General features: G+C 47.3%; 2 protein-coding genes across 5 annotated transcripts in view; one reads left to right on the top strand and one right to left on the bottom strand.

The window, feature by feature from the left end:
• The window catches only part of SMG6 (SMG6 nonsense mediated mRNA decay factor), a 235,588-nt gene that overhangs the window by 196,557 nt on the left and 26,289 nt on the right, over positions 1–12,742 (top strand). The window lies entirely within an intron of this gene.
• Positions 7,462–7,835, bottom strand: LOC105714378 (elongin-C-like). Its single transcript, XM_064378110.1, has one exon. It carries the CDS (start codon positions 7,818–7,820, stop codon positions 7,482–7,484), a length of 339 nt encoding a protein of 112 aa, XP_064234180.1. The 5' UTR covers positions 7,821–7,835; the 3' UTR covers positions 7,462–7,481.

Below are 12,742 nucleotides of genomic sequence, written 5' to 3'. Positions count from 1 at the left end.
GAACCTGGGAGGTGGAGGTTGCAATGAGCCAAGATCATGCCACTGCACTTCAGCCTGGGCAACAGAGCGAGACTCTGTCTCAAAAAAAAAAAAAAAAAGGTAAAAATTATCTGGGCATGGTAGCAGGTGCCTGTAGTCCCAGTTACTCGGGAGGCTGAGATGGGAGGATCACTTGAGCCCAGGAGGTAGAGGCTGCAGTGAGTGGAGCTCTCACCACTGCACTCAAGCCTGGACAACAGAGTGAGACCCAGTCTCAAAATAAAAGAAAAAAAGTTGAGTTCCGGAATCTGCATTTTTAATAAGCTCGGTATGTGATTTCAATACAGTTGGTTTTTAAAAATGTTTTTTAATGTTCAGATGTGAAGAAAGGGGAATAGCATTGATTGAGCGTTCTGTATGCCAGCCATTCGCCTTACTTACACCTTATCCCGAACTATGAATAGACTCTCGTTAGTTCACTTTAGTTAACAAAGCTTGTTTGTCTCTAACTAGGAGGCATGGGCCATATTTGTGATTCAGGACTCCAGAAACACAGAACCTGAACGTGCAACTTAAAATGGTTTTCTACCTCAGCCCAAATCTCAAGAGAATGTCTGTATACTATATTTCTTAATATGCTATGGGCGGGGGGGTGGAGAGAAAAAATATGATATGGAGGTTTTTCAGATACGGATATAATGTTTTTTTTTTCCAAAGCATGACATCAGTGCTTTGAAGAGCATTAAATCTCACTTCTTAGGAGGTATGTTTTACTTTGCCCTGGTACAGCAGCCTCCATGGAGTTAAGATGAAGCAAGACATGCCCAGAGCTTGGCTTCTTGTGGTATCTTATTTCACATAAGAAACTGTAGGCAGCCTGTCAAAAAGGAGTACCTATTCCTTATTGAGTCCAGATCTCCATGAGGACCACCACCCAAACAGAAAGTAGCATCTCCGTCTCAGGTGTCTGTGTCGCACAGCTTCAGGGAGCATGATTCACACAGTATATACGGTATGGCTGCAACCCCTCCGTAATGTCCTCTGGAATTGTCCTGAGGCTGCCATCTGACCCCCACGATCAGTCACCCACATTATTCAGGTATCCATAGTGCATGTTAAATACTGAAGATAGATTTTAAGTGCACACAACACGCACACGCACGCATGCGCACACGCACACACACACACACAGGTGCCTGCCCTCAAGAATCTTACTTAGGAGAAAAAAATGGGACAGATTAATAGGAGAAAGATATTGAGAATTGTAAACAAAACCAACTGATAAAATTTATGTAACATGGCCAGGTGTGGTGGCTTACACCTGTAATTCCAGCACTCTGGGAGGCCGAGGCAGATGGATCACCTGAGGTCAGGAATTTGAGACCAGCCTGGCCAACATGGTGAAACCCTGTCTCTACTAAAAATACAAAAATTAGCAGCTGGGTGTGGTGGTGGGTGCCTGTAATCCCAGCTTCTTAGGAGGCTGAGACAGGAGAATCGTTTGAACCCAGGAGGTGGAGGTTGCAGTGAGCCGAGATCGCACCATTGCACTCCTAGCCTGGGGAACAAGAGTGAGAATCTGTCTCAGAAAAAAAAAAAAAAAAAAAAATTATGTAACATAAACTTGAGAAGGGAATGCATTCTCAGATGAAAAATGTAGGATCCAAAGAGTACTTAATAGGTTGCAATGGAAGAAGTAAATGACATGATGAAATCAAATAAGAATAAAGTAAGGCCCTACCAAAAAGTCAGCCACACGTAGCATGTAGCATGCAGCACAATGGTAAATAACGAGGACTTCTTCAGGTACAGGGAAAAGACCTGGGTGAAGGAAAAGATGTAAAAGGGAAGAGTTGGTGGATGGCTTGTACTCCATAAAAGGAGATAGGATTTAGCAACATATGTGAAAACAATTTGGGGATTTGTTAATTAGAAACTCACAATTGGCTAGGCATAGTAGCTCATACCTATAATCCCAACACTTTGGGAGGCTGAGGCAGGAGGATTGCTTAGCTTAGGGGTTCAAGACCAGCCTGGGCAACATGGTGAAACCTCCATCTCTACCAAATATTTAGCCAGATGTGGTGGCACACGCTTGTAGTCCCAGCTCCTCGGGAGGTTGAGATGGGAGCATCACCTGAGCCTGAGAAGTCGAGGCTGCAGTGAGCCATGATCTCACCCGAGCAACAGAGCAAGACCCTGTTTCCCCTGACTAAAAAGGATAAAAGCAGCTCACAGTTTATCAGTAATGCAAGGTGGTGAATGACAAAAGTATGCTGTTAAATCTGTTATTAAAATTGAATATCCCAGATAGAAACGGGAGGAGACGGTCTTACTCTCTGCTCTGCTGCCGGGTCACATGGGTGCTCGCTGTAGGAGACACATTAGTCTTAGTGAAAGTCTTAGTGAAAGAATAAGCAGGATGTTGAGGAGACAGTTGGAGTGAGGCACAGTTGAAGGAAGTGGGACTGTTTAGCCTAGAGAAGGTGTATAGCACAGCAGACCTCAATAATTTCAGGCCAGTCAGATAAAAGCAGGATTAGAGTTTGTTTTTGTTTTTGTTTTTTTTCCCCGTGGCCCCAGAGAACAGAGTTAGAAGCATTGGGAGGCAGATCTGGGCTTAAAAACATTTATACCAATTAGAAAAGTCTAATAAAAATAAAAAAAATTAAAAAATAAAGAAAAGTCCAAAAATAGAATGGCTTTCTAGTAGGAAATGTGCCCCCTTACAGATTCAACACAGTAACACACCTTATGCAGAATGGTCAGAAAAAAAGTCTGCTAATGTAGATAAGAAAAATTACTGGCCAGATGTGGTGACTCATGCCTGTAATCCCAGCACTTTGGGAGTCAGAGGCAGGCAGATTGCTTGAGGCCAAGAGTTCAAGACCAGCCCTGCCAACATGGTGAAACCCTGGGTCTGCAAAAAACTAGCAGGTGTGGTGGCTTGCGCCTATAGTCCCAGCTACCTGGGAGGCTGAGGTGGGAGGATCATGTAAGCCCAGGAATTTGAGGCTGCAGTGAGCCATGATGGTGCCACTGCACGTCAGCCTGGGTGACAGAGAGAGACCCTGTCTGAAAAAAAAAAAAAAAAGAAATGTGTGTTTCTTCAATGTTAAGTAATGATTGATTTTAAAAACGGCTGGGCGTGGTGGATCACGCCTGTAATCTCAGCACTTTGGGAGGCCGAGGCAGGTGGATCACCTGAAGTTAGGAGTTCAAGACCAGCCTGGCCAACATGGTGAAACCCTGTCTTAAAAAAGAATAAAAATAAATAAATAAATAAATAAATAACTACTCCAGGGCCTTGAACCTTCTCCACCTGAAGTAGTCAAGAAAGAATTGGATCACCGAGGGGTATTTGGATCTGCGTGATTATTAAGGTTTCTTCCAACCAAAGGGCAAGATAATTCGCTTTGTGACATGTAAGCAGTGCAGCTGTTGAGGGCTGCTAATGGAGTCAGAGATGATTAATGAAACGTGGGCCTCGTCCATAGGTGCTGAAGGGATCATGGTGTACTTGCAAGACGTCAGTGTGAAGCTCCTGTGGAGTCAGGGACTGCATCTGCCTTCTCTTCTCTTGTGTGCCCAGGATGTGTAGCAGTCCCTGTCGGATAGGAGAGCATTATGGAAGATTTGTGGAAGGTCGGCTGGCAGACTGGACAAAAGCTAACTGGTGTCTTGAAGGACTTTTAGGCTGGGCTTGGTGGCTGACACCTATAACTCCAGCACTTCGGGAGGCCAATGAAGGAGGGTCACATAAAACTATGAGTTTGAGATCAGCCTAGGGGACATAGTAAGACCTTGTCTCTACAAAAAACATTTAAAAATTAGCCATTGTCCAGGCACAGTGGCCCACATCTATAATTTCAGCACTTGGGGAGGCAGAGGCAGGTGGATCACCTTAGGTCAGGAGTTCAAGGCCAGCTTGGCCAACATGGTGAAACTACATCGCTACTAAAAATACAAATCTTAGTAGGGCGTGGTGGCATGTACCTTTAATCCCAGCTACTTGGGAGGGTGAGACAGGAGAATCGCTTGAACCCGGGAGACGAAGGTTGCAGTGAGCTGAGATCACACCACTGCACACCAGCCTCGGTGACACAGTGAGACTCCATCTAAATAAATAAATAAATAAAAATAAATATTTGCCAGACATATGGTGTGCCCCTGTGGTCCCAGCTACTCTGAAGACTGAGGTGGGAGGATTGCTTGAGCCCAGTTGTTTGAGGCTGCAGTTAGCCTTGATTGCTAATAGACTGAGACTCTGGACAAAAAAAAAAAAGAGTGAGAAAAGAAAGACCTTATCAAGCTTAAAGAAGATGAGGGGATGAATTGATTGCTTAAAGATAAAATCACTGCAGATTGGGGGATTCATATGGGAACTTTCGGAGGTGCCAGGGGAAGCAGACTGCCTACAGGATATGGCAAACGGGGTTTCCTGGGGCCTGAGGTTCAGGATTAGGGAATAATAGCTAGAAGTGCCACTGGTGATCTTTGTGGGGAGGGGTGGGTGGGTGAAGGTTTGCAAGGAGTTTGGGAAGCATTAAGAGAGATTGGGATTTCATTTTATAGCAAGGCTAAGTCCAAAAGTATTCTCTATCCTGACTTGCTCAGGACCCATCAGCCTGAAAGGAATGAAGGAGCAGTGTACTAGGTCTCTGCAAGGAGCTTTTCTTCTCCCTTAGGCTGAGAATTCTGCCTTCCTGAGTGCCATAGGTCATGGCAGGCAGGGAGGGGTGGGTGCCCTCTTGATACGGGGGTCTCTTGAGGTATCTGGTATGAATGTGACCCAACCCAACCCAACCCCCCAACTGAAACAGGGATTTTGCTATGTTCTCTGCTGAATCCCCAGGGTCTAGAGAACAGTGCCTCACACACAGTAGGCACTTACAGTTGCCGAACTGCATGTTGCCTAAATGTGTTGTAGACTACAGATGTCTCAGAAAGTGCACTTCTGTGCCACACATAAAATCAATACAGTATGTTAGAAGCAAATTTGGTAAAGGAGCCTAAACACAAACCTAAGGGAAGGCCTCCTGGACATGGCTGTCTAGAAGGCAGACGGTGTGGTTCAGAGTGACTAGAGCCCAAGATTCAGTGCTTCTGGCCCAGAACGAACTGGCAGTGTAGAAACAGACTGTGTGTGGATATCTGCAGACTGAGACAGACGGGAGGCCTTTCATCCCCAGGGGCTGAGCCTGTAGCCTCCCCTGCTGGTTCAGTAAGTGAGGGCCCCAGTGCCTGTGTTCCAGGTTTCAGACCAGCTGAAGCCAGCCAGACCTGAAAGGCTTGTGTTGGCAGTGCCAATATCCGCCTTTAACCCCTGCCAATGTGGGTGGCTGCTCTCAGAGCACTCTGCAGGGGAACAGAATTGGACTGAAGCCCAAGCTACTGCTGCCTATAGCTTGCTCTCTGTGACGCTCTCACCACTCACTGAGAATGTACCTTTCTGGTACAGCTGGAACCTAGAGCTCTAGAAGAGAATAGTTTCTGTCCATGAAGGAACAGTTCAAGAAGAGCAAGCTTACTCTGCCCACGGAAGACCAGACTCCTATCTGGCTTTGTTTGGAATGTCTAGGGCTCAGGAAATTCAGGTGGGTAGATAATACCATATTGGGGATCTTCTCATCACTACTTTCATATTGGGAGACATGAGGCAAGGAGCCAACTGGTTCTTATTTAAGAAAGATACGAGGCTGGACACGGTGGGTTATGCCTATAATCCCAGCACTCTGGGAGGTTGAGGCAGGAGCATTGCTTAATGCTGGGAGTTCAGAGCAGCCTGGGCAACAAAGTGAGACCCTATCTTACAATAAAAATAAAATAAAGATGCTGTTGGCCCAGCAAGGTGGCTCACGCCTGTAATCCCAGCACTTTGGAAGGCTAAGACAGGTGGATCAATTGAGGTCAGGAGTTTGAGACCAGCCTGGCCAACATGGTGAAACACCGTCTCTACTAAAAACACAAAAGTTAGCCGGGTGTGGTGGTGCATGCCTGTAGTCCTAACTGCTTAGGAAGAATTGCTTAAACCTAAGAGGTGGAGGTTGCAGTGAGCTGAGATCTCACCACTGCACTCCAGCCTGAGGCGACAGAGCAAGACTCGGAAAAAAAGGGGAAAAAAAAGAAAGATACTGCTGCAGGGTTTGCAGGGCATCCTCAAATCCTCCTCAAACTATGAGCAAAGGCAGAACCACCGCCCCTACCCCACTGTGAAGGGACCAGATTGACAAGGCAATTGATGGTGTTTCTAATCTGTTTATCAGGGGCACACTTGTTCCAAAGCCTGGGACCTTGGAGCCTGTCTGGATTCCTGGAGAATGCATGCATACCTATGGTTAGGTTCAGGAGTCCTTTTGAAGAACAGGAAGAGGGATTGCTGAAGAGAGGCAAGGTCTTCCCTCCCCTGCTTGGCCTGCCCAGTAGCCTACATGTGGCACCTCTGTTCTGAATAAAATATTTCAGGCCCCAAGTGGTGGCTTATGCCTATAATCCCAGTGCTTTGGGAGACCCAGGTGGGCAGATCACTTGAGGCCAGGAGTTTGAGACCAGCAATATAGCAAGACCTCATCTTTACAAAACAGTTTCTAAAAATTAGCCAGGTTCTGCTTGAGCTCAGGTGATTGAGCCTGCTGTGAGCTATGATCACACCACTGCACTCCAGCATTTAAAAATGAACAAATTTTTTAAAAATTTTTTTGCAGCTTCAATAGCCAGGTGCGTATTCCAGGGCCTCTCCCCTTGCCCTAGACTGTGTGCCAGCCCCATGCTTCCCACTCTCCCTCTCAGACTGGCTTCCAAACACCTCAGCATGTTAGGCAGTGCCCCGCCCACCTCTGAAGAGAGTGGAGAAAAGAGGAAGAAGAAAGTGGCAGCTGCTCAATTATCCAGCACCTGCTGGGCCCAGGCGTCTCGATAGTATTTGATATGTATTCTCTCTCTCTCTTTTGTTGAGTCACGATATTACTCTGTCACCCAGGCTGGAGTGCAGTAGCACGATGCAACTCACTGTAACCTCCACCTCCTAGGTTCAAGCAATTCTCCTGCCTCTGCCTCCTGAGTAGCTGGAATTACAGGAGCCCGCCACCACACCCAGCTAATTTTTGTTTTTTTTAGTAGAGATGGGGTTTCACCATGTTAGCCAGGCTGGTCTGGGACTCCTGACTGCAGGTGATCACCTGCCTCGGCCTCCCCAAGTGCTGGGATTACAGGCATGAGCCACCACGCCTGGCCTGTATTATCTCTTTTCTTTCTTTCTTTCTTTTTTTTTAACTGGCATATTTGTTTATTTCTCAGTTTGTGAAAATGTCCTTAATTTGTTGACATAGTAAACAAATTTCAACTTTGATTGCTATGCAAAAAACAGAAGATAATCTGCTTTGCACTGAACTTTATACAGTTCAACTGCATACAGGCAACATGCTATATAAGAAAAAATTACTAACTGAACTACAAGTATTAAATACCGAAAAGCGTTAACAGTTTATTGTAATTTATTTTATTCAACAATCTAGGAAGTTCGCAGCCATCAGCAGTTCTAGTGCAATTTCAGGTGCAATTGGGAATTCAGGAATCTCAGTGGAGCTGTTAGTGTAGCGAACCTTGTACGTAAAATACATGCATACTTTTGATAGCACATGTGAAGGTATCTCTCTAAAATTGACCTCATTGGTTTCATTCTCAGCAAATTGACCTGGGCCACTCAACATGGCTTTTATTGTGCCTGATGTTAATGCATGTTCTCTTTTTACAATAAATTCATGGCCATCAGATGATATCAATTTGACATACATGGCATCAGGGCCTTCACAGCCACCACAGGTTTTCTCCTCTCCATCCATTTTGTTCTTATGAAAAATTCTACTTTGCTTCCCCAGGAACTTTAGCGGTTTCTCATCAGCCCGGCAGCCACCGCAGCTGGGTCCCCGCGTACCGCCACAGACCCTATTCCAGGGCCCCCCCACCACCCCCAGCAGCCAGCTGCCGTGAGTTCCGGGGCAGCAGGAAGAATTACTTCCGCTGGGTCAGCTGTATTATCTCTTTTAAACCTCACAAACAACTTGAGCAAACAGAGGCTCAGAGAGGTTAGGTGACTTGTCTAAGGATAAACAGCCAGGAAGTGGCAATTACAACTTGAAGAACTCAGGTCTGTGTAACTGTGAAGCGCAGGCTCTTGTCCAGCCTCCCATATTGCCTTGTCTTGCCTCTTGCCAGAAAGGACCCGTTGTTTCCTACTGTACTTACCTCCTTACTTCCTGTGTCTGCTTCACAGCCCCTCTGTTCCCCCTGGCTCTCCCTTCAGTGTGAACATATCTTTTTCCCGGTAGCCAAGTACCTGTACCTTTCAGGATTTTCAAAACCCTCTTGGGATAGTCTCCCCACCACCACCAGGTCTTCCCATCTAACCATTTGCCACTTCCCACCTACCCCTCTCTAAGAGACTGGAGCACACACATGGTGGTTACAGGTGGGGACAGCAGGCATCTATGCAACGCTGGCAGATCATGGCCCACATTGCCTCCTCTAAGAAGAAAACACAGCTGTTGGGACCAGACACATGGAATGGTGTGGCTGCTGTGGGTGGATCGATGATGTTAGCCTTTCATCTTGTGACCCAGTGGCCCTTCAGCTGGCACAGACCAACCAAAGGACTAGGGAGGGCTGGGTCTGGACACTCCATTGGAAATGACTGAGAAAGGCCGGGCACAGCAGATCACTTGAGGCCAGGAGTTTGAGACCAGCCTGGCCAACATGGTGAAATCCCATCTCTACTGAAAATACATAAATTAGCTGGGCATGGTGGCGCACACCTGTAATCTCAGCTACTCGGGAGGCTAGGCACAAGAATCCCTTGAACCCGGGAGGTGGAGGTTGCAGTGAGCCGAGATCATGCTGGTGCACTCCAGCCTGGGCAACCGAGCAAGACTGTCTCAGAAAAAAGAAAAAGAAATGGCTGAGAAAGTAGCTGGTACTTAACGCTTTACATAGAAAGAGGCCCAGCTATAGCAGGGATAGGGAAAGAGTGAAATAGTGTTTGACTGATCCCTTGGACAGTATGCTCAGAGTTTGTCAGGAGGTGCCTCTGGTACAAGGATGTGTGCTTTTTCTCACTCTGTCCCCCTTACCTTTGAGCCCCTGCACAGGTTCTTCCCTTCTCTCCCCTCTGACTCATGACCCTCTTTCTCAATTTCATACCAGCTTGTTCTGACTCAAATAGCCTGTGAATGTCTGTCTCCTAGTCCTGAGCTACTGCCTATGTCTTCAGAGTGACTGCATCCTTGTGGCCAGTTTCACTCCTGCCTTCTGGAGTCTGCTTCCTGCCAGGAGGCCCCTCCCCCTAGGAATGTGAATGAACCATTTCCTCTGTCCTCCCAGCTCCAGAGGATTCCCTGTGTGGTATTTTTTATTTCTTGTGTCTGAACTTCTATTGGCAGACCCCTTCTCAGCCTGGCCCACCCTTGGCTGCTGCAGAATTGTGCTTCCCACCCTTCAGTTTCCTCTGAGGGTGAGTAGTGCATAACTAGAGGTTCTCAGTTTGTGAAAACACATTAGTCTGAGTTACATTTCTTGTGGCCAATCCTGGAGGTTTGGCTCATTAAAGATGATAATTAACCCATTGCTAATTGACCTCAGAAGCCAGCCAAGCAGCCTGTATTACCAGCCTTGGTGTTGGATTTGTAGCTATTTTAAGGTTTCTTAATAATCTCAGCAAGACTTCACTTTCCTGTCTGCATCCTATTTGCTCTAAGGACATTCTGTAAAATTAACAAGCTATAAAGTTTGATTGAAGGTTTCAACAAATGTGAGAATAATTGGCTCCATTTAGAGAAACAAGAAAAATAACCTGTAAACTTGAGTTTGTGGGGGGAAACCCATGTGATTGTTCTCTTTAACCAGAGGAGCAGTAGCAAGCTGGACTTTTAAGACTAGAAAAAAGAACTGGCTGATAAAACAAGTTTAAACTCTGATTTCTTTGAATCAAAAATTTAGAAAATTTCTCTTGTTTGCAGAAAACAGGCACCACATACCGATGGCGCTAGCCCCTGGCTCCCTAGTGCTTGCGTCCAGGGGACTGGCTCTCCAGCCCTTCCTCAGATTCCTCGCTAGAGTTGGAGGTTCTTCCCTTCCCCTCGGCTGCCCTGAGGTGTTAAGTCTTGTGGCTCAGGTCAGTGCCTGGTGCTTAGTCCCTGTTCTCTCTCATCCTCCACCTTCCATAAGGCAGCATCTAGCATTTTCTTTCCCCTGGGGCGTCTCTACCCTCACTGTGCTTGTTCCCTATTGAGTGGTTGTGAAGAGTCACCAGTTTTCAGATAACATCATTTTTCTTTTTCTTTTTCTTTTTTTTTTTTTTTAAACACAGTCTCGCTTTGTTACCCAGGCTGGAGTGCAGCGGCGTGATCTCAGCTCACTGCAACCTCCACCTCCCAGTTTCAAGCGATTCTTGTGCCTCAGCCTCCCCAGTAGCTGGGACTACAGGCGCACTACCACACCTGGCTAATTTTTGTATCTTTAGTAGAGACAGGGTTTCACCACGTTGGCCAGGCTAGTGTTGAACTCCTAACCTCCAGTGATCTGCCTGCCTTGGCCTCCCAAAGCGCTCCTGAGCTACTGCGCCCAGCTGAGAATCACCATTTTTCTCTATTTCTCCACCTTAAATACCCCAGACCCAAGTCTTATCTCTTGACCTAGACGTTTTCATTGTTCCTCACTCCCCTCAGCTCCAGCCCCTGTTTACCCCATGCTTACTTTATCTCTCTCTAAGGAACTGAGCCTAGGACAGGACAGGCTCCTGTATCGCCTCTCCACATCTCACTTTCAGTTTTCCTTTCTGCTTGGTTCTTTGCGTGTGGACTTGATTAGAGTGATAACTGGAGCCCTGAAGCTAAAGGTTTCAGTTCCTGCTGCCGTGGTAAGCTGCCTCCGACAGTCTTCAGGGGAAGGGAAAGGGGCTTTCTTTGGGTGCGTTTCGTTCAGCTCTTCCCTGACCTAAAGCCCCAGTTTTCTTTCCCAAGCTGATTGAAATGATTTGTGTGTGATATTTTGTCAATTAACTTCAGAATAATTAACTTCGGAATTGTTGACAGTCTCCTACACGGTGAACCTCCCTCCACCGAGAAGGTGTGCTGCAAAGGTCCTTGGGCTCCCCAGGTGTTCCCTGGTCGGCAGCCCTTTCAGTCGCCTCTACCCCCAGTCCAGCCCCACCTGCTAATGTAGCCCAGGAAGGGAGTTTCTCCTGTACAGCTCTTTCTCCCCTGGAGGATCCAGAGTTTGCCCCCAAGAGCTGCGATATACATGCTGCTTACATTCTGTGTTTTTCATTGATATAGAGTGGAAAAATGTGCTCATGAGCAGAGTTACTGTGGGGATTATGTCATCGACTTCATCTGGAGTCCTTCCTCTCTAAGCAGGGAGTCCAGCTTTAACCCCTGTCCTACCAGGAAGTCCTCCTTGTAAGCAAAGATCATCTTAGAATTGGCTTCTTTTCTTTTTTTTTTTTTTTTTTTATAATAAAGACGGGGTTTCACCATGTTGGTCAGGCTGGTCTTGAACTCCCGACCTCAGGTGATCCGCCTGCCTTGGCCTCCAAAGTGTTTGGATTACAGGCGTGAGCCACCATGCCTGGCCAGAATTGGCTTCTTGGTGGTTTGAAAGGCTTTTTCCATTATGATGTCTCTTATTAACCATATTTAAACTGGTTTTGTTCCTTTGGGGCTGTGTTGTTTTTCCCTGACTCATGTGCTGGAGGCTTTGTCTGGAAGAATGTTCCTGTAGTCTCCTGAGAAACTCCAGTGTCAAGAGAGGTGTGATCCTCTCACCAGTGGGCTCATTCCCCTACGTTAAGGCAGAATGCTTCACAGACAGGCCAGTGAGCTATAGACAGAGGTTTCTTTGCGCCCCTAGGCAAGCCCTGGACATTCTGCCTCTCAGTGTGTCCATCTACTAAAGAGCTCCAAATATGCGCTTCTCACCCACACAGTACACTTGACACAGCTGTCGCCATTGTCCCTGCTGGCTGGATTGCAAAGGACAGGCAACCTTTCTCTCTCAGAACAGAGGCCTGTTAACACCAGGTCAGAGGCCCCAGTGGATCACAGCCTTTTGCACATCAGCCGGGAGTGTACTTATCCTAGAGGAACTAATGGCTATAGCAGACACAATCCCCAAGGAAACCCATTTCCTTCTATTTGGGGTGGGAATGAAAACTGGGAGGGGGTGGTCCTCATTGCTCCTGTGTCCATGTAATAGACAGCTCCCACTGACCCTGCAAGGATGTGCTGCAGGCAGCCTCAGGATGTTCACATCCCTGGGTCCCGCTGTGCCCTGGAAATCCCCGTCTCCAGGAGCCCCACATCCACACATGTGGCTTTTCTCCCTCTCGTCCGGGAACCATGCTTTCTTCCTCAGCCGCTCAGCATACCATCTAGCCCGTGCTCTAGCAGCAGCCATGCTCCTGCCCACCTGTCCGTGCGCACGCACCCATGGCACACTCCTGTCCTGGGCACGTTTCTGCCGCACACCTAGCAGGGGTGCCAGTGTGCCTCTCATCGTCCAGGTGAGGCCAGGGACCATTCCAGGATTCTTCTCTGTCCTCTTCTCACCCCTTAACTCCCCCTCCTCTCCATTCAGCGGCAGCGGCCTCACACCTAGAAGGAAAGTCCTGGACCCATTACATAATTCTCCATAGTGCAGGCAGTAGCTGGGGCATAAGTCAGAGGTCATAGTGGGGTCAGGTGGCTGACACACACTGCAACGACAAGGTGGT

The sequence above is a fragment of the Aotus nancymaae genome, unplaced genomic scaffold (genome assembly GCF_030222135.1).
Source record: "Aotus nancymaae isolate 86718 unplaced genomic scaffold, 86718_ANA_hifiasm-v0.15.2.pri h1tg000018l, whole genome shotgun sequence".
NCBI lineage: Eukaryota > Metazoa > Chordata > Mammalia > Primates > Aotidae > Aotus > Aotus nancymaae.
The sequence above is the reverse complement of the archived record's forward strand: the minus strand, read 5'-3'. Positions and strand labels throughout refer to the sequence as shown.

What these genes read in the sequence shown, in the direction of transcription:
- LOC105714378 (XM_064378110.1), bottom strand. Translation starts at nt 7,820, where the DNA reads ATGGATGGAGAGGAGAAAACCTGTGGTGGCTGTGAAGGCCCTGATGCC.